Source organism: Schistocerca serialis, chromosome 1 (assembly GCF_023864345.2).
Source record: "Schistocerca serialis cubense isolate TAMUIC-IGC-003099 chromosome 1, iqSchSeri2.2, whole genome shotgun sequence".
NCBI lineage: Eukaryota > Metazoa > Arthropoda > Insecta > Orthoptera > Acrididae > Schistocerca > Schistocerca serialis.
Window position 1 is genome coordinate 1,092,313,850 of NC_064638.1, and position 26,563 is coordinate 1,092,340,412.

The 26,563-nt window shown below is 40.9% G+C and overlaps 1 protein-coding gene across 1 annotated transcript in view; it reads left to right on the forward strand.

Moving 5' to 3' along the window:
• Positions 1-26,563, forward strand: part of LOC126455590 (zinc metalloproteinase nas-4-like) — an 80,922-nt gene that overhangs the window by 35,020 nt on the left and 19,339 nt on the right. Inside the window, exon 3 of the mRNA XM_050091350.1 lies at positions 23,480-23,788. Coding sequence (XP_049947307.1) covers positions 23,480-23,788 — 309 coding nt within the window. The remainder of the gene's footprint in view (positions 1-23,479; positions 23,789-26,563) is intronic.

Here is a 26,563-nt window from a genome sequence, read left to right on the forward strand (position 1 = left end):
TGTCTGGTAAAATTTCTTTTGGTTTGTGTTGAATGTTTGGTTTTGTTTCCTTCTATTTTCACTTTTTTTGTATCTTCTGAGTCGTTTGGCGAATGCTTGTAATTTCTGCATCTTTTCGTCTAATTGCTCTGTCGCTTCTTGTTGTGAGATTTTACCTAACCTTTTTCGTTTTTTTTCCGAGATTTCATTTCTTATAAATTGTGTTAGCTGTCCGATGTCTTTTCTCAGTTTTTCTATTTTGATCTGTAGCCTGTGTTGCCATGCTGGTTTTGTGGGTTTCTTCTGTGTGTTGGTTGGTTCTGATCTCTGCCTAGTGTGTATATTTAGTGTAGTGAGTGCTCCTATATATACCAGTAGTTGTAACTCTTCCATAGTTGTGTTTTCATTTATTTTGTTGTGTATGATTGTGTTGATAGTTTTTATTGTTGTTTCGACTTGTGGGTTATTTGGTGGTCTATGCAAGAATGGTCTAATGTCTGTATTTGTGTCTTTGTATTCTATACATGTTAGCTGAAATTTTTCTTCTATATCTAATATCTGTGTCACTTTGTGTTCTATTTGTGCTTGTTCTGGTGGCTGCCTTAAGATTTCGTTTTCCTCTGATTGTTTAATTGGTGCGTGTTGTTCTTTGTTTGTTTGCTCTGGGATGTTTGAGTCCATTACTGTATTTTCTTCTTCTTCTGATTGCACATTATTTTGTTCCAGTATTTGTTGTACTTGTTGTTTGATGTTATCTAATTCTGACTGGGGTATCCTGTTATTTTTTATTATTACACGGATCTGATCAGCTAGTCATTGTTCTGTTAAAAATTTTAATTCTGGGTATCTGGTAATAAATGTTGTGTATACTTGTGATCTGTATCCAGTTGTGTTGGTTCCCAGGTTTGTTGCTTGGTAATAACAGAACATGAGGTGTCGATTAACTTCATCTGACCATTTCATCCTCTGTCTTTGTTTTCCTTCTAGGGTGGTTGCAGGAAGCATATCCTGCAAAACACCTCTATTTGGATTTAAATCATTTTCCAGTTGGCTAGCAGTGTCGTTACCATTGTGGGCGGGCATAGGGTTCAAGCGTCGTCCCCGACCATGACGGCGCTTGTCCGAGGCTTCATTAGTTGTGTCCTGAACCAACTAATCACACTAAAAGGGGGGTTAGCCCTATTAGTGGTTTGTTCTTTTCGTTGCCTTTTACGGCTGGCAGAACATACCGGAGGCCTATTCTTTTCCCGGGCCTCCACGGAAATTATTATTATTATTATTATTATTATTATTATTATTATTATTATTATGTGCGATTGGACCCATACGGATCACGCAAAGCTTTTCCGATTCAATTTTTTAATTCTCCAAACTTCTCTCATTCTTTCCCCATGAATTCTCTTTCTTTCCTCTGTCCATTTTGTCCCCTGTCTCTTGCAAACTTCATTCTCGGGTTGTACTTTCCAACTATTGATTTTTTGCCTGTATACATTTCTGTTTATAACTTCTGAAGAATTTATTTGTGAATTTGCTAGATCTGTTTTGGTTTCTTGTATCCAGGGTATGGTTTTCAATTTTTCAATGTATATTAAAATTTTGTGGGAGAGTCTGGGTGTTGGGAGTCTGTGGATATGACCGTAAAATTTTAGTCTTCTTTTCCGGATGTCTGCGGCGAGGTTAGATAATTTTTCTGTAGTTTTCCGAGACTGTAACCTGTATCCATCTTCCGTTCTTTTTGGGCCAAGAATCTTTCTGATAATTTTGCATTCCTCTTTCAGGATGCCTTCCAGGTCGCCTTTTCTATGGAGTGTGAGTGTTTCGCTGGCATATAGTGCTTCGGGCTTGATTACTGTATTGTAGTGTCGTATTTTTGAGTGAATGGAGAGGCACTTTTTATTGTAGATGTTGTGGGTTTTCCAGTATGCTCTTTTCAGTTTTTGCAGTCGAACTTTTTGTGCAGTTTTCTCTCCCCCTGTGGGTTCTAGGACCTCGCCTAAGTATTTAAAGAATGGAACTCTCTCAATTTGTCCATATTTTGTAGTCAGTTTTTGAGTTTCAGATTTTGAGCAGATGAATTTGGTTTTTTGGAAGGAAATTTGTAGCCCAACTTTTTCGGTGCATTCTTTGAGAATGTCTACATGTTTAATTGCTGTGGTCTCGTTTTCTGCTAGAATGGCCACGTCATCTGCAAATGCCAAGCATGAAATTTTAATACCGTCTTTAGATCTTCCTAGTTGTATAGGCTTCCAGTAATTTTGATTCTTCAGTTCTTTTTCCCATTCTCGGATGACTTTGTCTAAGACAAGGTTGAAGAGGAGTGGAGACAAGCCGTCACCTTGTCTGACGCCGGTTTTGATCAGGAAGGGCTCTGATATTTCACCCAGGAATTTTATCTTAGAAGTTGTGTTTGTGAGCGTTTCTTTGATAAGGTTTAGGGTTTTCGGATCGAGTCCTAGCTCCTCAAGGATAATAAAGAGAGATTGCCTATCGATTGAATCATAAGCCTTTGCGAAATCAACAAAGGAACAAATGATCGTACTGTTTCTGACTGCTTTGTATTTTAGTGTTGTCTTCAAATTGAAAATTTGTTCTGCACAGGATCGGTGAGGGCGAAAGCCAGCTTGGTATTCACCAATACTGTGTTCGAGTTGTTCTTGTGTTCGTTGAAGAAGACAAGCTGAGAGGATTTTATAAGTGACTTGGAGAAGGGAGATTCCTCGATAGTTGTTTATATCTGCCATGTCTCCCTTTTTATGCAGTGGATGAATTAGGGCGCATTTCCAATCTTCTGGTAGTTTTTCTGTCTGCCAAATGTCTGTGATGATTTGAGTGAGTTCTTTGAGGGAATTTGGTCCAAGATTTTTCTACATCTACATCTACATTGATACTCCGCAAGCCACCCAACGGTGTGTGGCGGAGGGCACTTTACGTGCCACTGTCATTACCTCCCTTTCCTGTTCCAGTCGCGTATGGTTCGTGGGAAGAACGACTGTCTGAAAGCCTCCGTGCGCGCTCTAATTTCTCTAATTTTACATTCGTGATCTCCTCGGGAAGTATAAGTAGGGGGAAGCAATATATTCGATACCTCATCCAGAAACGCACCCTCTCGAAACCTGGCGAGCAAGCTACACCGCGATGCAGAGCGCCTCTCTTGCAGAGTCTGCCACTTGAGTTTATTAAACATTTCCGTAACGCTATCACGGTTACCAAATAACCCAGTGACGAAACGCGCCGCTCTTCTTTGGATCTTCTCTATCTCCTCCGTCAACCCGACCTGGTATGGATCCCACACTGATGAGCAATACTCAAGTATAGGTCGAACGAGTGTTTTGTAAGCCACCTCCTTTGTTGATGGACTACATTTTCTAAGCACTCTCCCAATGAATCTCAACCTAGTACCCGCCTTACCAACAATTAATTTTATATGATCATTCCACTTCAAATCGTTCCGTACGCATACTCCCAGATATTTTACAGAAGTAACTGCTACCAGTGTTTGTTCCGCTATCATATAATCATACAATAAAGGATCCTTCTTTCTATGTATTCGCAATACATTACATTTGTCTATGTTAAGGGTCAGTTGCCACTCCCTGCACCAAGTGCCTATCCGCTGCAGATCTTCCTGTATTTCGCTACAATTTTCTAATGCAGCAACTTCTCTGTATACTACAGCATCATCCGCGAAAAGCCGCATGGAACTTCCGACACTATCTACTAAGTCATTTATATATATTGTGAAAAGCAATGGTCCCATAACACTCCCCTGTGGCACGCCAGAGGTTACTTTAACGTCTGTAGACGTCTCTCCATTGATAACAACACGCTGTGTTCTGTTTGCTAAAAACTCTTCAATCCAGCCACACAGCTGGTCTGATATTCCGTAGGCTCTTACTTTGTTTATCAGGTGACAGTGCGGAACTGTATCGAACGCCTTCCGGAAGTCAAGAAAAATAGCATCTACCTGGGAGCCTGTATCTAATATTTTCTGGGTCTCATGAACAAATAAAGCGAGTTGGGTTCACACGATCGCTGTTTCCGGAATCCATGTTGATTCCTACATAGTAGATTCTGGGTTTCCAGAAATGACATGATACGCGAGCAAAAAACATGTTCTAAAATTCTACAACAGATCGACGTCAGAGATATAGGTCTATAGTTTTGCGCATCTGCTCGACGACCCTTCTTGAAGACTGGGACTATCTGTGCTCTTTTCCAATCATTTGGAACCTTCCGTTCCTCTAGAGACTTGCAGTACACGGCTGTTAGAAGGGGGGCAAGTTCTTTCGCGTACTCTGTGTGGAATCGAATTGGTATCCCGTCAGGTCCAGTGGACTTTCCTCTATTGAGTGATTCCAGTTGCTTTTCTATTCCTTGGACACTTATTTTGATGTCAGCCATTTTTTCGTTTGTGCGAGGATTTAGAGAAGGAACTGCAGTGCGGTCTTCCTCTGTGAAACAGCTTTGGAAAAAGGTGTTTAGTATTTCAGCTTTACGCGTGTCATCCTCTGTTTCAATGCCATCATCATCCCGTAGTGTCTGGATATGCTGTTTCGAGCCACTTACTGATTTAACGTAAGACCAGAACTTCCTAGGATTTTCTGTCAAGTCGGTACATAGAATTTTACTTTCGAATTCAATGAATGCTTCACGCATAGCCCTCCTTACGCTAACTTTGACATCGCTTAGCTTCTGTTTGTCTGAGAGGTTTTGGCTGCGTTTAAACTTGGAGTGGAGCTCTCTTTGCTTTCGCAGTAGTTTCCTAACTTTGTTGTTGTTCCACGGTGGGTTTTTCCCGTCCCTCACAGTTTTACTCGGCACGTACCTGTCTAAAACGCATTTTACGATTGCCTTGAACTTTTTCCATAAACACTCAACATTGTCAGTGTCGGAACAGAAATTTTCATTTTGATCTGTTAGGTAGTCTGAAATCTGCCTTCTATTACTCTTGCTAAACAGATAAACCTTCCTCCCTTTTTTTATATTCCTATTAACTTCCATATTCAGGGATGCTGCAACGGCCTTATGATCACTGATTCCCTGTTCTGTACATACAGAGTCGAAAAGTTCGGGTCTGTTTGTTATCAGTAGGTCCAATATGTTATCTCCACGAGTCGGTTCTCTGTTTAATTGCTCGAGATAATTTTCGGATAGTGCACTCAGTATAATGTCACTCGATGCTCTGTCCCTACCACCCGTCCTAAACATCTGAGTGTCCCAGTCTATATCTGGTAAATTGAAATCTCCACCTAAGACTATAACATGCTGAGAAAATTTATGTGAGATGTATTCCAAATTTTCTCTCAGTTGTTCTGCCACTAATGCTGCTGAGTCAGGAGGTCGGTAAAAGGAGCCAATTATTAACCTATTTCGGTTGTTTAGTGTAACCTCCACCCATAATAATTCACAGGAACTATCCACTTCTACTTCACTACAGGATAAACTACTACTAACAGCGATGAACACTCCACCACCGGTTGCATGCAATCTATCCTTTCTAAACACCGTCTGTACCTTTGTAAAAATTTCGGCAGAATTTATCTCTGGCTTAAGCCAGCTTTCTGTACCTATAACGATTTCAGCTTCGGTGCTTTCTATCAGCGCTTGAAGTTCCGGTACTTTACCAACGCAGCTTCGACAGTTGACAATTACAATACCGATTGCTGCTTGGTCCCCGCATGTCCTGACTTTGCCCCGCACCCGTTGAGGCTGTTGCCCTTTCTGTACTTGCCCAAGGCCATCTAACCTAAAAAACCGCCCAGCCCACGCCACACAACCCCTGCTACCCGTGTAGCCGCTTGTTGCGTGTAGTGGACTCCTGACCTATCCAGCGGAACCCGAAACCCCACCACCCTATGGCGCAAGTCAAGGAATCTGCAGCCCACACGGTCGCAGAACCGTCTCAGCCTCTGATTCAGACCCTCCACTCGGCTCTGTACCAAAGGTCCGCAGTCAGTCCTGTCGACGATGTTGCAGATGGTGAGCTCTGCTTTCATCCCGCTAGCGAGACTGGCAGTCTTCACCAAATCAGATAGCCGCCGGAAGCCAGAGAGGATTTCCTCCGATCCATAGCGACACACATCATTGGTGCCGACATGAGCGACCACCTGCAGATGGGTGCACCCTGTACCCTTCATGGCATCCGGAAGGACCCTTTCCACATCTGGAATGACTCCCCCCGGTATGCACACGGAGTGCACATTGGTTTTCTTCCCCTCTCTTGCTGCCATTTCCCTAAGGGGCCCCATTACGCGCCTGACGTTGGAGCTCCCAACTACCAGTAAGCCCACCCTCTGCGACTGCCCGGATCTTGCAGACTGAGGGGCAACCTCTGGAACAGGACAAGCAGCCATGTCAGGCCGAAGATCAGTATCAGCCTGAGACAGAGCCTGAAACCGGTTCGTCAGACAAACTGGAGAGGCTTTCCGTTCAGCCCTCCGGAATGTCTTTCGCCCCCTGCCACACCTTGAAACGACCTCCCACTCTACCACAGGTGAGGGATCAGCCTCAATGCAGGCAGTATCCCGGGCAACCACAGTCGTAGTCCGATCAGGGGATGCGTGGGACGAGCTGGCCGTCCCCGACAAACCCCCATCCCGACCCCCACAGTGATGCCCATTGGCAACAGCCTCAAGCTGTGTGACCGAAGCCAACACTGCCTGAAGCTGGGAGCGAAGGGATGCCAACTCAGCCTGCATCCGAACACAGCAGTTGCAGTCCCTATCCATGCTAAAAACTGTTTTGCAAAGAACGTCTGAACTAATCTACAGAGCGCAAACAAATCGACAAAATTTAAACGGTTATTAAAATACAAGATTGCCTAGTAAATGCAGTAATGCTGCTACTTGCGCACTGCTGACACTACTCGGCGGTGGAAGGAGACTAAGCGAAATTACACTATTCAGGTACTAAAACACGATGCTACACTCTCAAATACTATAATACGCCCGAAATTTATGAATTAAACAATGCAAGAACCAAAAACAAGTAGTTCTGCAGTGATATTATCTTCTCCGGATGCCTTGTTGTTTTTCAGTCTATGAATATGTCTTTGGATCTCCTCTAGTGTAGGTGGTGGGGATTCTGGATTTGTGTAGATAGCAGTTTCTTGAGGGAATCTTGAAGAAGGTTCAGGGCAATTGAGGAGTCCGGAAAAGTATCTTACCAGCTCCTCACAATTTTCCCGATTTGTGAGCGCTAGTTTTCCATCTGGTTTTCTGAAACATAGATTTCGTGAGCCGTATCGATTGATTCTCCCAGCAAAGGTCTTATAGAAGTCTCGTACATTATAGTTACGGAAATTTTCTTCAATAGACTCACACTGTTCCTTGAGGTACTTCCTCTTGACTTGTCTGATTGTTTTTGCCACTTGTCTTCTGGTGTTGTGGAAGTGATCTAGATTTTCTGAGGATTTTTTACTGTTATACTTCAGAAAGGCTTTCTTTCTTTCTTTCTTCCAGCGCTTTTTCACATCCAGAGTCCCACCAGGGGTGTTTTGTGTTCTTTTTCAATGGGATCAGTTCTTTTGCCTTCTTTGTAATTTTTGTTCGAAATTTTTCCCAAGAGTCAGCTGGTTCCTTTTCCCACTCCTCCTTCAGATTGGTTTCTTTGATTGTTCGTGTGTCAAATTTCATCATGTGTGTTTTCTTCGGATAGAATTTTTTTGGGGTGAATTTCACTTTAATGCGTGTTAAGCAGTGGTCTGAGTCAATGTTCGCCCCTCTGCGGACTTGGACATCATGGATCTCTTTCTGTACGAAATAGGAGATGGCAATGTGGTCAATCTGATATTCGCCGATCTTTTGTATGGGGGACCTCCAGGTCTTTTGTTTTCTAGGTTTTTTTCTCAAAGATGTAGACATTATTTTTAGATTATTTTGTTGGCATAGTTCAATAAATCTCAGTCCGTTTCTCAGATTTTATAAATACAAAAATAACTATTCAATCAAAAATCATAAAGCCCAACAACTCTATCTTAGTATCATTTGATATTGAAAACATGTATACCAATGTACTTGTTGTGGAAATCATCCAAATCATTGAGAATAATTTTAGAGCACAAAATATTCTCACAAATGATGAAACAGATGAATTTATTAGTTTATTGCACACTGCACTTAAATACAATATTTTCTCCTTTAATAAGGAGCTATTATTTATTTATTTATTTATTTAGTGTATGGCAAATAAGGAACTATATCAACAGCAAGAGGAATTAGCTATGGGCAACTACCTAACTGGATGTATGGCTGATATCTTCATTAATACCTTGGAAAATAAATTTGTAACCAGTTTCCTAATGTATATTAAAAAAACAAACATTATCTTGTATAAACGATATGTTGGTGATATCTTTCTTGTATACCAAGGGCGACCAGCAGATATTCCATACATTAAGGAAACTTTAAATAGTCTGTATAATAATAGCAATTTCTCCTGTGAATTACAAGATGATACAGGCAGTATTAATTATTTATATTTGTCCATCAAGATCAAAGACAATAACATTTATCTTGATATATTTAGGAAACTTAATACTACCAATAGTATTGTTCACAGTACCTCTTGTCATCCAGAAAGTTACAAAATTATCTATTTCAACTCTATGATTGATAGAATTATTGAAGTTCCACTGTCAATGCTCACCGTCAATGCTGTTCAGAAAGAGTTGCAGAATTTGGACCATGTGGCAGTGAACAATGGTTATGATTCCAGTTTAATACAGAAATGATTCCAACAGAGAACACGTACTTCTAAACATGGTACTTGTGATGAAGCAAGCTGGGATCTTGTTACTTCCTCTCTTGTTTTGACACCTACCTCCTTAAATTCATTTTTTCATTTTACTAATTACCATTGACATACATAAATATAATCTGTGTTTCCATGGAAGAGAAAGTTTGGCCCTTAGCATTAAGAATATATCACCAGGTCTAATTCTTCCCACGCACAATTCGTGAATGGAACAGGGAAGGGGGATCAGATAGTGGTACAATAAGTACCCTCCGCCACACACCGTAAGGTGGCTCGCGGAGTATAGATGTAGATGTAGATGTAGATGTAGAATGATAAACATTTGGAAAAAGTAGTACTAGTATTCTAAAAGTATCAATTTGGCTCTATTCGGAATCATGTTAGCAAAGCCAGTCCTTAATTAATTCCAAAGCAATGACCAGTTTTGTGGAAAGTATTGTTTGTATAACTATATCTGTTAATTTCAACATTTAAACAAATAATTCAGCCTAACCCTTGTAACAGAAGAAACTGGTAAAACAAAGGAATTTTTTGATGTATTCATTTAATTGAATGAATTATGCTTTAATTATAATTTCTGTAAATGAAACATCAAATGATGTATAGTTTCAGTACCTATGATTGTGATGATATATAAAAGCCTGATTTTCGGTCCTGAGACAGTCAGTCCACAGCCGATTTTCAGACGAGGGACCTGTATTGGTTGGGTTAACAACAATGCATCAACTTAACTGTGAAATAATTGTAACACCATTAGGCTGTGTGTTAAAACAATGACAGTGTCTGTTCAATTTATTTGAAAGACTGTGAACTGTATGGTTAGAATTTTACTGCTCACAGATATACAACAGTAAACTATTGCAGCAGTATGCTGATGTTTGCCTGCTAACTATTAATGAGGCTTATCGAAAGTTAACCAATAGTGGACTGGCCATATTAACTGTGTATATTGGGGGCAATGTGTTAAGTTGTATCATACAACCGGGGGACTTATACAAACAGTAACATCATCTTATGAAATTCTTAACTGTGGAGTCCCTCAGGGAAGTATTATTGGGCCTTTTCTGTTCATTGTGTACATCAATGATATAATAATTCCAAAAAATGCAGACCTTGTGAATTATGCTGACGACACCTCCTCCATAAGCTGGGGCCCTACAAAACAGCTAGTGGTGCAAAATAATATGAATAACACTAGCCTCATCACAGAATATAAGACTAAAAATAAATTGACATTAAATAAGGAAAAGACAATTCTAATGGAGTTTATGCTAAACTACAAATCGAGACAAGTGGATACTGAGCCAGAGTTATCAATTGAAACAAGTGATAAACATAAATTCCTGGGTATTATAGTTGATGAACATCTTACATGGAAGGAGCACATCAGCTACATGTGTAAAAAAATCTCGTGTAATACCTACCTGCTTAAACACCTTTCTAGCGTAATAGCATCACCAGTCTTAAGATAAATCTATTTTGGTATTGTACACTCTCACCTACAATACAGTATTGAGATTTGGGGCGGGGCACCAATGGTATACATGGATAGGGCTTTTAGATCCCAGAAGAGAGCAATTAGGATAATAGCAAATATTAGTAAATGTCAATCCTGTAGAGAATACTTCATTGAGTATAATATACTAACAGTGTATTCGTTATATGTTCTAAGGACTATACTGTTTATAAAAAAAAATATGGAGCACAGTATAATACATAGTGATATCCATAGTTCTAATACAAGGAAGAAAGAGGATTACCACATAAAATTCAGAAATAAAAAAGCAACCGATCATAATCCATTTTCTGCTGGAAGATTTTTTTACAACAGACTGCCAAATACCATAAAAATGTTAAAAGGAAACAGCTGTTAATTGCTAAATGTTTGTACTCCATCAAGGATTTTTAATGTTGTATGTACTTTATTTCTACTACTAAACTATTATTAATGTTCATGTATGTACTGACTAACTATATCCACGACTGTAGAAGTTATTATGGTCAAATAAACCATTATTATTATTATTATTGTGAACAGTGAACTAAAAAGAACTGTGAAACGTAACTGTGCACCTGTTGGATACATCATTTACAGTAGTCAGTGTTGAACTTCCACCCCCCATTTTTCAGCCAGTATCACAGAGCAGTATGTCAACACCAAGGACCATCAATGAAGAAATAAAGCAGGTGAACATCACATACTTCACTCCACAACACAGAGAAACCAAATTATGCAACTATTCCTTTTCTTGGCAATATATCTTATCAAATCACCAACCTGCTTAAAAATGAGATATTACAGCAGCCTTTTCTACTGATAGTAAAATCACCCAATTACTTGTTCACAATGAGCAACCAATAAGTAATGCATTAAATAAACCTGGCATTTATCAAATGAATTTCCTAGAAGAAATAGAAATATACAAGAAATCCAAGCTATAAGAGTGTCATTTATTGAATGAACAAACTCCTTTAAAAAACAATTTTTTTGATTGTGTATCTACACTCCTAGGAGACTCTTAATTTACCATTTTAAATTTATTATACTTCCTAAACAGTGAAATTGCTTGAAACTGCAACTTCATTCTTCCTGAGTGTTACTGGTTTTTGTGAAATGCTTACCAAACAACAACAGCTGTGTGTGTGTGTGTGTGTGTGTGTGTGTGTGTGTGTGTGTGTGTGTGTGTGTTTTACTGATGAAGACTGTGGCCAAAAGCTTTATGTAAGTGTTTTTTAATTGTGCCTGTTTGCAACTTAATGTATCTTCTTTACGATAAGTAGCAATCTGTCTTTTCCTATATTGTTGATATTCCTACCTGGAGTTTTCCTTGTGTTACTTTACAGCAACATTGGTTGAAACTGCAACTTATTTATTCCTAACTGTAACTGGTTTTTGTAAAATATCATGTGCAGACATCACTTGCATTAATATTACTATTTCTCCTAGTTATTCACACAATTCCACCCACCACACCCAAATGCCCCCACTGTCTTCCACCCTAGCCACATGGTATGATATGCTCATGCAGTTAAACTTTTCCCTCTTTTCTTCCCCCTACACCCTTTCTGTTTAGTTTCACACTTCCCTGTTTCCTCTCCCATCTCCCCCACTGCTCCCCCCACCCCTTTCAGTGTTCTGCTATGATTATTACAGTGCTTCATAATCTGCCTAATGTATAATTAATTCTCTTCCTGAGATACATATAATGATTTATAAGGACTGTTTACCTTTCATGAGTAAAATCTTCCCATACAGTAAGCCAAAATTGGTGCTACTGCAGTAATACTTAGTGGGCTCTACTCAGTGTTTTGCAGTTACTGTGTTAGCTTCAATAGACAGCTGAAAGTTAGTATAATTAGGTAGCAATGACTTAGTCTGCTAGCTACCACCTTATCGATCATAAGACTCTAGCTGTTACAAGCTAATTCTTTTCACTTGTTCTTGTTTATCACTTCTCCCCCTTCTGCCTCCACCATTCCAACAACTCTCTACACCCCCCCCCCCCCAGCCCGGTTTACTACATTATTACACTACTCCCCAAACCCCACACCTGCTGTCAACCCACACAGGTCAGCTTCCCATAATTGTTCTGCTGTAATGGGAATGGTTTATTATTGGTTCCTGATATACAATCAGCCCCACTCCTGTATATAATTAGTTTTGGGAACCTATCAGCTCTCATAGGTAGAATGTAATTATTTAGTAAGCTACTAGCAGTGCCACAATCATTCCATTACAGTTATAATCACTTGATTACACTCCATAAGTTACAATTAGTACGTTATTTTCAGCAGTTTGCAGAATGTTGGTACAATCATGTAGCAACCAATTATCACAATTGCCATGCCTTGTCAATTGTAACAATTTAGCTGTGATAAGCCTATTTTGTTCCTATTCATCACATCCCCCCATCTCTCTCTCCCACCTCCCCCAGGGGGCTGACAACTCTTTGGTGAGTTCGTGCATGGCTGCCACAGGGCCACAACTTTCGGAGCAGATTTTCCCTTCCATGCTGCATGTCTGTCCTCCTGCTATTCTTTCACCCCTCCCTTGGGGAACTTGCCTGGGAAATTTTTGGAAATATGGTGTGAATTTTCAGTAGCCTTTTATCAGAACAGTCCTTCCACTGTTTTTTTCTCTCTTTCTTTGTTCCCCTTCTCCTTTCATTCCTCTGCCTAAGTGTGTGAGGTTCTGGTACAGGCCAGCCCCAGAGAGGGATGACTGCCTGAACTGATGTTTTCCAACATTGCCAGTTCAGGAAGTGTGACCTGAGGTGTGAACGATCACCTAAGGTGGGTGAGCCCCTATCTGAGGGGGCCCACCAGTTGGAAGAAGTACACCAACAGATACGCTAGAAGTCACAAGGGATTTTATCATAAATGAGTCAGTCATCTTCTTCTCAGTCTACATCTACTAAATGTAAATGGAATGACGCTAATGATTCAAAGACTCTCCCATCTGCATTTCAATTCCTCGTGGTTTCACATACTGAAGATGGTCGGTCCCTTGCTAAGGTTAATCTGTCTATAATTCAAAAAGGTGTTGTTGCAATTGCAGGCCCTGTGAAATCTTCGTCTCACTTCCATAATGCCACTTTGATTTTGCAGACTAATTATGATTCTCAGGCACAACAACTGCCTGCAGCTTCTCTCTTCCGTAGCTATCAGTTCATATTGAGGCCTGTCGAAAGCTGAATTCTTCACCTGGTGTTATTTACACTAGGCTTCTCAGTGGTCTGACTGAGGGAGAAATCCAAACTTCTCTCTCTGATCAGGTCATCACTGCAGTCTGTTGGGTAATGAGAAAGGTTGATGCATCCTTACTGCCTACATGTGCACTTTTTTTCATGTTCAGTAGAGTAGTACTTGCATCAAGGATCAAAGCAGGCTATGAAGTCATCACAATCTGACCATGCATTCAAAAGCTGATGCACTGCTACCAGTGTCAACATTACTGCCACACTCAACTGCCCTGTCAAAACCCAGACAAATGTGTTACTTGTGGTAGGGATGCTCACAAGGGTGATTGCCCACCTCCTCCTCCTCGCTGTATCAATTGCAATGGCGTCAATGCAGCCTCATCCTGAGAATGTCCTGTGTATCTTGATAAGTGGGCCATCCAGGAGATATGAGTGAAGCAAAAAGTTCTTCCCTGTTGCTCCCAAGTTGTTGGCTAGTAGAAAGCCCTGCAATTTACCATCTAGCACTTACGGTACCATTCCTGCCATGACGGACATGGTCACCCAACCTTGCGACCTCAAATTCTGCAATGTGGTTGTAAAACCACACAGTGTCATGGTAGCATCCCTGTCTCCTCCAGCTATGCAACAAGCCATCAAATTTTCACGTCCTGTGGCGAAATCACCTGCTCCACAACCAGCAGGCCGAACAGGACAGAAAGAATACTCCTGCGAAGACTTTTTATGTCTTTCCAGCCAAAAAAACTAAATCTTCATCTACCAACTGCAAAGGCTTCAAGAAATCAAACAAAATCTAATGGTTTTCTCCTTCGCCAACTCGGAGAACCTCCTCAACAGTGTCGCTGCATGATACCACCACCTGCCCGACGTCCGTGTTGCCAGTGTGCGGCGCCAACCATTATTCTACCGTGGAATCTGCAGACTGACCAAGGGAGAATGCTGATGCCTCTGTAGATCTAATGGAACAGGATCCTCCAGACTCTGTGCCCTGTAGGAGAGAGTCTTTGTAGGCTGGCACTCAGCAGCCACCAAGTTGACAACCATTCATTTTTTCCCTCCTCCCCTTTCCCCATCATGACTCTCCTCCAATAGAACATCCATGGAATTAGTTCCAACAATGAGAAATTATTTCTGCTTTTGTAATTGCAGCATGCACTTGTTCTCTACCTCCAGGAAACAAAATTGCATCCTCTCGACTGCTCTGACCTCTTGCATTGCTTTCTGGTCTACTTTGACCTTCCCCCTGAGGACGGCATTCTGTCTCATGGGGGAGTCATGCTGCTAATCCAGGATGATGTTCACAGTCAAACCATCTCATTGAACACATGGCTGCAAGCTCTTGCAGTCTGCATTTCCTTCCTCGCTTCACCTTTTCTGATTGTACCGTCTACATCCCTCTGTCATTCAGTGTCACTAGGACAGACTTCCTTCAGCTTATAGGGCAACTCCTCTCACCCCTTTTTGCTGCTGGGTGACTTTAATGCACACCATCCCCTTTGGGCGTGTCCCAGAACCTGTCCAAAAGATGCACTCTTGGCTGACCTTCTCAATACACTCAGTTTCATTTGCCTTAACACTGGAGCACCCACATTCCTTTCAGACCCCACACATACCTATTCCCATTTGGGCCTCTCGTTCTGCACTTCCCAGCTAGCCTGTCATCTCGAATGGTCCATTCTCTCTGACACATACTCGAGCAACCATTTTTCATATGCTATCTGTTTGCTGACTCCTACTCTTCCCCCCCCCCCCCTCCTCCCCCCACATGCAAACCCAATTGGCAGCTTTCTAGGGCTGACTGGTGGCTTTACCCCTCCCTGGCAACCTTCGATGAACATTTCCCCAGTTGCCATGACCAGGTAGAATACCTCAGAAATGTTATTCTTACTGCTGCAGAATGTTGCAATCCTCGCACTTCATCTTTACCACACGGTGTCGCTATTAACTGAGGTGTACCGTGATGCAATTCCACATGGAGACGTGCTCTCCATGTTTTTAACCATCACCCTATGATGCCAAAGTGCATTCAATGTTTGTGTGCACAGTATCGTCACATTATTCAGATAGTAAAAAAGCTAGCTGGATTTAATTTACTAGTACCTTTAACAGTTCCACTCCCTCCTCCGTTGTATGTGCCAACCTCTGTCAGCTCTCTGGAACCAAGGCCCAGTCCCCAATTTTCGGCCTGACCATAGAAGACGATGTAATAGTGGACCCTATTGCTGTCTCCAATAGCGCTGATATTTTGTGAAGATTTTGAGCTTCACCCCCTATCTCCCACTTTCTTCCATTGGAGGAGGCTTGGGTGACGCCTTTTTACTCTCAGATTCATGAATGCCACACTGTCCCCTTTACTAAGTGGGAGCTAGATCATGCTCTCACTTCTCCTGACCTTCTGCCCCACGACCGGATGATGTTCACATTCAGATGTAACAGCACCTTTCTCTTGTGGGCAAGCACCTTCTCCTTCATACGTACAATCGCATCTGGGCAGATGGCACATGCTCCAGATGCTGGTGTGAAGCCACTGTCATACCCATACCTAAACCGGGTAAGGACAAACACCTTCCTTTTAGCTACTTCCCCATTTCACTCACCATCTGTGTTTGCAAGGTGATGGAACACATGATTCATGCCTGTCTGGTATGGTGGCTTAAGTCTCGCAGTCTACTAACCACTGCACAATGTGGATTTTGAATGCGCTGTTCTGCACATGGCCATCTCGTCATGTTGTCAATCCATGTCATGAATGGTTTTCTGTGGAAATACCAGAACCAGACTGCGTCTGTGTCTTTCTGTTTGGAGAAAGCATATGACACTTGCTGGAGGACACTCTACATGTGGGCTTCCGAGGCCACCTGAACCGTTTCCTTCAGGAATTTTTAAAAGATAGAGTATTCAAGGTACGTGTGGGTTCTGCCTTGTCATACACCTTTATCCAGGAAAACAGTGTGCCTCAGGGTTCCGTCCTGAGCATTGTCCTCTTTGCAATCCCCATTAACCCTATCATGGCCTGTCTCCCACTGGGCATCTCTGACTCCATTATTGTTGATGATTTTTGCAACCTGTTGCAGTTCTTCATGGACTTGTCTCCTTGAGTGGTGTCTTCAGCCATATCTTGATCATCTTTACTCATGGAGCATCGACAATGGCTTTCACTTTTCCACTGACAAAACCGTTCGTATGAATTTCTAGCTCCACAATGGGTTTCTTATGCCACCATTACATCTTGGGCCTGCTGTCCTTTCATTCACTGAGACCGTGAAATTCCTGCAGTTCATGTTTGATAGGAAACTTTCTTAGACCTCCCACATGTCTTACCTGGCCATCCACTGTACCCAGTCCCTCAATATCCTGTGTGTCCTCAGTGGTAGATCCTGCAGAGTGGATCAGACTACCCTCCTCTGTTTGTACCAATTCCTTGTCTGTTCGAAAATAGACTGTGGGTGTTTCTTCTATGGATCTGCACATCTGTCCATCTTTCGCCATTTAAAAAGAATCCACCTTTGTGGCATCTGTTCGGCCACCACCTTTTACAGCTGAGTTGAGAGTCTGCATGCAGAAGCTGTCCAAACTACTGCTGTCATACTGACGTGATAGTCTCATCAGCAGGTAAGCACGCTGTTTGTCTGCTATGCCTGGCCACCTATCCTATGCCTCATTCTTCGATGACTCTTTTGATTGCCAGTATGGGGTGCTTCCCTCTTTTATGTTACATCCTGTAGTTCACTTTTGGTTGTTGCTCTGGCAGTTTAACTTCACGGTACCTGCCACTTTCCCTTAGCTTCATGCGGTGGCCCGTGTTCAACTTGGACTTCATTTGCTAAGGACACTACTCCAGACTCACTCTATCACCATAAGTTTCTTGACTTTCACACACAGCTTCACGATAGTACATTTGTGTATGCTGATGTCTCTTGGAGTGATTGTGGGGTCAGGTGTGCCTTCGTCTTTGGCACCGATAATTTTTGGTATCATCTTCCGGAACACTGCTCAGTATTTACAGCATAGCCCTTTGCCCTGTATCAAGCCATGCAGTGACACAGGTTTTTCAATTGTATCATTTGCTCCGGCTGTCTCAGTGCCCTTCAGAGCCTCTTGTATGCTGTACACAGTCCATCCTTTAGTGCAATGGGTCCAAGAAAGTTTCCATTTGTTCACTCTTGATCTAGCCTCTGTGGTGTTTATGTGGTTCCCTGGTCACGTTGGTCTGATGGGAAATGAGGCTGCATTCCTCCTACCCTGACCCACTAGTTCTTCCCTTCCGTCTGATGATCTCCATGTTGATGTCTGTCAGCAGATGGTGTCCCTTTGGCATCACAACTGGTTTTCCCTTCATGGGAACAACCTCTGGGGAACTAAACCTCTTCCAGCTGCTTTGCTGACCTCCTCTTGGTCCTTTCACCATGAGGAGATCATTTTAGCTAGGTTGCATATTGGACACTATTGTTTTAGCCATTGCCTTTTGTTAAGTGGTGATCCCTCACCACTTCATGCTCATTGTTATTGACCTTCACTGGTTCACCATTTCCTGACTGAATGCCATTTTTTTTAATCACATGTGTTCTAATTTATGTTTGCTGTCTGAGTTATCAGCCATTTTAGTGTACGATGCACAGGCTGTCGATTGCATTTTACTTTTTATCTGTTGCAGCAATATGGTGAAGGACATTTAATCTTTAGTTCAGTACCTCTGTTTCCTCTATGGCGTATTTTATGGACCTTTCTCCAAGAGGGAGTCATGTTTTTGGCTGTCTTTCCATCCATTGATTTGATTTAATATGTAGTCACTTTTAACTCATTTTTTTTTTTTTTTTTTTTGTCTTTGTGTTCTAAGGTTCTGATATGGGCATGTATTATCTTAGTTGTTTTCCATCCCACTCCACCATCCATTTCCATTTCCCATATGGTTTATCATCTCATCACACCTCTTCCTCCCAGCCTGCCACACACTCTCTTCCCCCCCCCCCCCCCCCCCCAGTTTTGCATATATAGTTTAACTTTTCTCTCTCTCTCTCTCTCTCTCTCTCTCTCTCTCTCTCTCTCTCTCTCTCTCTCTCCTCCCCCTCTTTTGTATATTTGAAACTAATTTGCCCCTTCCCCAATTCCACCCCTACCCTCCCAAAGACCCATCTGCCTCCCTTCGCCCCTGCCCCCCTTACATTTTTCTTGTTATTGGTCTCTTATGATTGCAGTGCTGTACAAGCAGAATCTTGTGTATAATTGGATTCCCTAGGTGTAGATAGTTAATTATATGAGCCTATTAATTTTCATAGTTAGAATTTTGCCCATATGTAAGTTACAGTTGCTACTACAGCTATTTGTTTGTAGCTATATTTAGTAAGCTGCAATCATTAAGTTGTGATCTGTATGCTAGTTTGATAATTCTCAGAAGTGGCTGTATGCAGATAGTCACTAATTTTCTATTCATAACCAATGAATTTTTTGTAGTATTTTACGCACATAGCTTGGCCATACGCTGTTGCATTTATTTGCTGTTAGCTATATACAGTCACAATGAAAAAACTCCTTACATCTATGAATAGTCCACTTTTTATTATCAGTACATTTGTTGCAGGTAGTTAGTTTTGCAGCTTTTTTTATGCAGTGAGTTGATCATATATAGCTACAGATTATTAGACATATGCAGTTGTAAGTAGTGAAACATTTCCCATTCTAAGTGGTTAGCCACTTACATTGTCAGGTAGTTTACCATTTATTATTGCAAATGATCTATAGACAATCTATTCTTAAAGTTACAGATGCTTTGCTCTGCAGTTACAGTTAATGATTAAATCCAATAAGCACTTTTATTGATCCCTGGTCAGATAACTAAACCTATTGTGACTATTCCAGACACCTTATGTGAATATCACTAGTTTTATTAACTTCAAGAATGTATTTGTTAGTTTGTATACATTTCTGAACTAGATATTCCACTGTATCAAAAGTGTACAACAATGCCCATGTTTCCCTTCACCTATAGTTTATTTTGAGCCTTCGTTTTACCTATTGACTAGGAATTGTTTCTCCATGTGCACTAATTACTGCTTCTCTCTCCTTGATGCATCTTGTGCGCTGTTTGTGTTGGTGTATCTCCTGCTGCCAAGCTATTAACATCTCTACACCAACTCACTGATATGTTCTGAAACTTACAGTATCATACAATTTTTATTAATGTATAAAACACACATTTGACTATCAGCTGCTTTCATTTTAAATCCAAATATTGACCAGTTTCAGTCATGGACCATCTTCAAGACAAGGGTTAAAATGCTTTAAGCTACAACATTACATTTGCCATTTTTAAAATAATGTGTACAGCATGTCATGAATATCAATATATGACATAGAACTTTTAGATGCAAACATACTAAGACCAAATGTGCACAGAGCAGTACTGAAGAGAAGATTGTGGATATCTTCTGTTCAGTACTGCTCCGTGTACATTTGGTATTAGTATGTTTGCCTCTGAAAGTCCTGTGTCTTATACGCTGATAAATACAATTCTTTCACAAAACGTTCTTGCAACATGCATATCTTCCATTACTAGTTATTTCATTATTATATAATTGTGCCCATGCTTCTTTTCCTCTACAGTCACTTTCTGATACTTAATATTAGCTAACGATGGAGAATAGTCTCTCCACTTACTCCAGGTGCAAGCTCCATCCCATGATGCGCTTTGCACTTTGCTTTTGTTGAGAGGTTCCCTATAAGCATGCTACTGACCTCACTACAGCTGTATGGAGATTAGTTCCCAAATTCCCCATCCATAGTGCCACTTGTTGTCAATATTAACTTATTTGATTTATCATTAGGTTTCTATATTACTCAATATACTTCTTATATCCTCTTACTTACAATTTTGTGTAAGCATTAGGACAACTATAGTTACCTTATTATATTATTTTATCATACTTTCACCCCCAACTTCAAGATATGCATGTCATTAGCTGATAAGCTCCTGTGCTGGCCCTTGTTATTTCATTTCTTTATACTAATTTTGTACAGACAGTATGAACCACATGTAAGCACCTAAGAGCTATTATTGTATTAACATATTCAGTATTGCATTACTTACTGCTCCTGTATATTTTTTAGAACCATGGCATTTTGCTGTATGCATGTTATTGTTGACAAAGAAGATGACACACTGAAAGGCAGAAGCGCTATGTTGTTGATAGGTACACAAACATAAGGTACAGAGCTTTGCTAGCTTTTTCTGTGCTCAGTTGAGTACAGGGAGACGGTGTGTGTGTGTGTGTGTGTGTGTGTGTGTGTGTGTGTGTGTCACTTCTGCCTTTCAGTGAGTCATCTCCTTCATTCCTAAATAATTTGTTACTAAACGGAAAAAAAAACTTTCTATACATTCTTAATATTGACACTTGCATGTAATGCTTGTACCATTTTTTACCTTTAAATTTTTAATCTTTTTGTCTCTAATTTTAATATTATTATCTGAGTCCTACTTATTTGTGGTGTATTTTCCTGTACAGCCTTCAGAGAAAAAGGCACTAAGTGCCCAAAAGTGGCAAAGAAATTACATTTTCACTATGCAACTGGTTACCTATTGTTTCATTACATTTGACAACATCATTTCATAATGGTTTTCAGAAACTTCCATTTGAATGTTCTGAGTATTTTATACAAAAATTGCATCAGCAAAACAAACTTTTGTCTTCCCAAATTTAAAAATATTGAAATGACTGAAGAGGAACATATATATACACAAAGTTACAATCTGTTCAGAATCATAATTTTTCATAAGGAACGAAATGATGAACTTTGTACTGCAGGTCATTAAATTTCTCAGGTGATGTTAAACAGTGATTAATGTATGTGGCACAAAAGTAAAACCATCAATATACAACATAAAAAATTACAGTTCGTTGAGTACTTTAGTATATGCATTTATCATCTACTCCCGTGTGAAAATCTAGTCCTGTTAAATTACAGCGTGCGTCAATGTTGTATCAGCAGCAGAGTGAACTTTTCCTTTGTCATATTCCTATCCACATCCTGTACTACCTCTCTTTCTCAGTGCTTACCTCTCCCTCACATCCCATATTCATCACACATACTCGACCCAACATGAGAACTCAATAGACTTAGGTCACAAGAGCAATAAAACTGACCTCACTCTCTTTGAATTCAGTTGTAATTATTTTGAGGAAAGGAGACCACTCACCAGAAATCAGAAGCATTGAGTCATCAACAAGCATACACAAAAAAGAAAGAAAACTTGCTAGCTTTTGAGCAAAAGTACAAATACACAAAGAAAAAGCACACGTACCTCACCTCCCCACACTCACACACCTATGCCCCTACGTGGGGCACCGGCTGTGCACACAGTGCCAGTGCTGCATTATGGCAGGTGGGCTAGACTGGAGTCTGGGTTGTGTTGGATGGTGTGCTGTTTGCCAGCTGGGAATGCAAGAATGCAAGAAGGAGAGGGGGGGGGGGAGGGGGGGGGGGAGGTGCACAGGCTAGGCAGCTAGGCATGTGAAGCACAATTGTCAAAGCCAGTGGGGCAGTGGTGCATGCTGAAAATTTCGTGGGGATGTGGTTTGGCGGGAGGTGACAGAATGGAGGAAAGGGAAACCTCAGCACCTTCTCCTCCATCCACTTCACAAGATCCTCCTCAACCCAACGTGCCACCTTCCTGGATGTTGACCTTCATCTCCATGATGGCTCCACCCTCACATCCGTCAACATTAAACACACTGAACGCCAACAGTATCTGCATTTCAACAACTGCCATCCCTTCCACACCAAAAAGTCCTTCCCATATGGCCTGGTCATCCTTGGACAATGTGTCTGCAGTGATGAGAATTCCTTTGTCCAGTATGCTCAAAGACTTCTGAAGGCCTTCACACACAGGCACTATCCCCCAAACCTAGTCCAAAATCAGATTTCCCATATTTTATCCTCACACTCCCAATCTCCCACCACCCTCAATAATCAGCTACAAAGGAGTGTCTCCCTTATCACCCAGTATCACCCAGAACTGGAAAAACTGAACCACATCCTTCGTCAGGGCTTTCATTATCTCTTATCATGCCCTGAAATGAGGGACATTCTACCCAAGTTCCTTCCCACTCCTCCTAAACTGGTGTTCCACTGCCCACACAACCTACATAACATCCTAACATCTTAGTCCATTCCTATGTCACTTCCACTCCCAACCCATTGTCACAGGGATCATATCCCTGTGGAACACAAAGGTGCAAGACCTGGCCAGTTCACCCACCCAATGCTTTCTATTCCAGTCCTGTCACAGGCTTATCCTACCTCATCATAGGCTGGGTGAAAGCAGCCATGTCATATACCAACTGTGCTGTGTCGGTATGGCTACCAACCTGCTGTCCACCAGAATGAGTGGCCGCCACCAAACTGTTGCCAATAACAGAATTGACCACCTGGTAGCACAACATCCAGGTAAACATAACATGCTCAATTTCAGTGGCTGCTTCATAACCTTGTCAATCTGGATCCTTCATACCACTACCAGCTTCTCTGAACTATGCAGATGAGAGTTATACTTGCAACAGTAGAACACTGTCTCCACACCCTCCACCTAACAGTTTCCCCTTCCTTCATACATCACCTTCAGCATGTGCCCCCCTCCCGGCTCTGACAACTGTGCATCATGTGCCTAGCCTGTGAGCCTGAGCACCTCACACATTCCCAGTCGGTAAATTGACTATCTCCCTCCAAGCCATTAGCCACTCACCCCCAACCTCTTTGCCTGCCTCCCAGCTCACTCCCTCCACATTTCCTACCCAAAACAATCCGCACCCATTGTATTCCACCTGCTCAACTCCAGCTCTGACATTGTGTGTACAACTAGCACCATGTGGGTTTTCTGTCTTTTTTGTGTGTGCCTCTCAACAGCACAACACTTCTGCTTTTTTGTGAGTGGCCTCCTTTAATCCAGAGTATTTACCTTATACCAGAACTCTTCTACAAAATTATTCTCTTTTGAATTTACTCGTGCTCATCACAAAACTAAATAATAAATTAAATGTAATACTTTGTTTTAGCAAAGAAGGAAGAAAATATGGTTACTGAAGCCATGGAGGGTATTGAAAATAAAACATGTGTCAAATTCACAAAGCAGGAGAAGCAGAAGCAATATATTTTTTTGACGAAAAAGAGAGATGGGTGTTATTCAATGGTTGGCTTTCGTGCAACAGCTCAAGCTCATGCACTGAATTTACAGTCCCCAGAATGTTTTGATCAGGTGGGAACAATTCAGCATGAACTTCTACATGTACTGGGTTTACTTCATGAGCAAGCAAGACCTGACAGAGATGATTTTGTGAAGATTTACTGGGACAATATGGATAAGGGTAAGGTTTAAAATTGTTATACTAAACTATTGCACAGTTAGCAAAATTTATTACAAAACTGTCACACATAAATGTGTCCTGAAATTTTATCTGTAACATATTATGGAATAGTTATACTCTAATTTAGCTGCTAAAACTCTTCCTCATTACTCCATACAGACACAACAAATTGTCCAGGTGCACATAGACGACATAGGAACTGAAATATTGGGTAATAAAACAAAAGCAGAAATGCTGAACTCTGTTTACATGGTTCCTTTGAAAAGGACAATATGGAAGCACTTTCCAAATATAATTATAATACAACTGGAAAGACAAGTGGAATAGATAACACTGTCAGTGGCATTGAAAACTGCTGAACCACGTAAACTAAACAAAACACCAAGGCCTAATGTAATCCCTGTTAAGTACAATACAGAATTTACAGCTTAGTTAGCCCACATATACTGTTATATCAACAGTAAATAATTTGCACAAAAAAGTGTTCCCAACATTGGAAGAAAGCACAGGTCACATCTGTCAAAAGAAGGGAAGCGGCAGAGATTCAAAAACTACCACCCAGAATGCTTGAGATTGATCTGCTATACACTGTGGTGACAAAAGTCATGGAATACCTCCTATTATCATGTCAGAGTGATGACAAAAGTCATGGGATACCTCCTCATATTGTGTCTGACTTCCTTTTTCCCAACGTACTGCAGCAACTTGATGCGGCATGGACTCAACAAGGCACTGGAAGTCTTCTGCAGAAATATTGAGCCATGCTGCCTCTAAAGTCACCCACAAATGTGAGAGAGTTGCTGGTGCAGGATTCTGTGCATAATATAACCTCTTGATTATGTCCCATAATATTCGATGGGATTCATGTTAGGCAATCTGGGTGGCCAAATCGTTTGCTTGAACTGTTCAGTATGTTCTTCAAACCAGTCACAAACAGCTGTGGCCCAGTTAAATTGTGCATTGTCATTCATAAAAATTCCATCATTATTTGTGAACATGGAGTCCATGAATGGCTGCAAATGGTCTCCAAGTAACTGAACAGGGCAGAGGACCTAGTCCATTTCACGTAAACACAGCACTCACCATTATGGGGCCACCACAAGCTTGCTCAGCACGTTGTAGACAACTTGGGTTTATGGCTTTGTGGAATCTGCGCCACACTTGAATCTTATCATCAGCTCTTACCAACCACAATTGGGACTCATTCCACCAGGCCATTGTATTCTACTCAGCTAGGATCCAACTGATATGGTCATGAGCCCAGGAGAGGTGCTGCAGGCGATGTCGTGTTGTTAACAAAAGTGCCTGCATCATTCGTCTGCTGCCATAGCCCATTAATGCCAAATTCCACCACACTGTATTCACAGATATGTTTGTCATATGTCCCACATTGTTACTTGTATGTTTACTTTGGCAACTCTATGTAAATGCCATTGCTCTTGGTCGTTAGGTGAAGGCCATTGGTTACTTTGTTGTCTATGGTGAGAAGTTATGCCTGAAATTTGGTGTTCTTGGCACTCTCTTTACACTGTGGATCTTGGAATATTGAAGTCCCTAATGAGTTCCAAAATGGAGTGTCCCGCATTCAATGTCTGTTAATTCCCATCGTGTGGCTGTGATCAAGTCAGACAACTTTTCATACAAATCACGTGATTACAAAGGACAGCTCCACCAATGCACTGCCCTTTTATACCTTTTGTATGTAATACTACTGCCATCTGTATGTGTGTTTCTCCCTGTCCCATGACTTTTGCACCTCAGTTTTGAATCTTAAAAAATATTTGGAGCTCAAATGCAATTAGTTATCTAGAACAAAATGATTCCATCCTTGCTACCCAGCTTGGATTTTGAAAAAAATTGTTCATACAAAACCAAACTCTCACTTTTTTCACATGACTTTGTGAAGGCTATGGATTTATGGAATCAGGTGCATGCCATTTGACTTCCAAAAAGCAATTGACTAATTACCATACTAATGTTTATTATTGAAAAGAAACATTAGTATGGTAATTAATTGACTAATTACCATACTAATGTTTATTATTGAAAATAAACATTAGTATGGTAATTAGTCAATATAGTGAATATAGGAGGTTGAATGAATTCAAGTTCTCTTGGTAGGGAAGATGCAGCATGTTATCTGGGATGGTGAATCATCAACAGATATAGAAGTAACTTTAGGCTTGCTCCAGGAAAGTATATTGGCACTCTGGGTGACCTGTCAGACAATATTAACAGTAACCTCAGAGCTTTTCATAGGTGACTCTCTACAGCTGTTAAATAATATGATGAAAGCATATTTGTACTATCAGCTATACAACTGTATGTTTATTACCTACTGGTTTTGATTGTTACAATCACCTTTACAGGAAGGCTGGGTCATATTTGACAAAAATGTATGATGGAGGAACACTGTTTTTCTCCTGTGAAGATGGTTGTAATAATCAAAAGTGGTAGAGAATAAACATGTAATTTTAAAGCTGACAGCTTTTTGTAGATGATTCAGTTACATATAGGAAAGTACTATCTTAAAAAGTCTGCACTAATGTGTAGGTAGAGCTTAATAAGATTTCAAAGTGGTTCAAATAAAGGTAAAACATGACTAACAAGGGATATTGAATGTGGCAGCAGGGGTGTCCAATCTTTTTGATAACCTGCACCACAATGGAAGAAGAAGAGTATTTTTGGGCCACAAATAATCTGTTTCACAATAACAATAACTGCTGAGAAAAACATGAGACACTTGCATGGCAGAAGTTTCAAACTGAAAATATT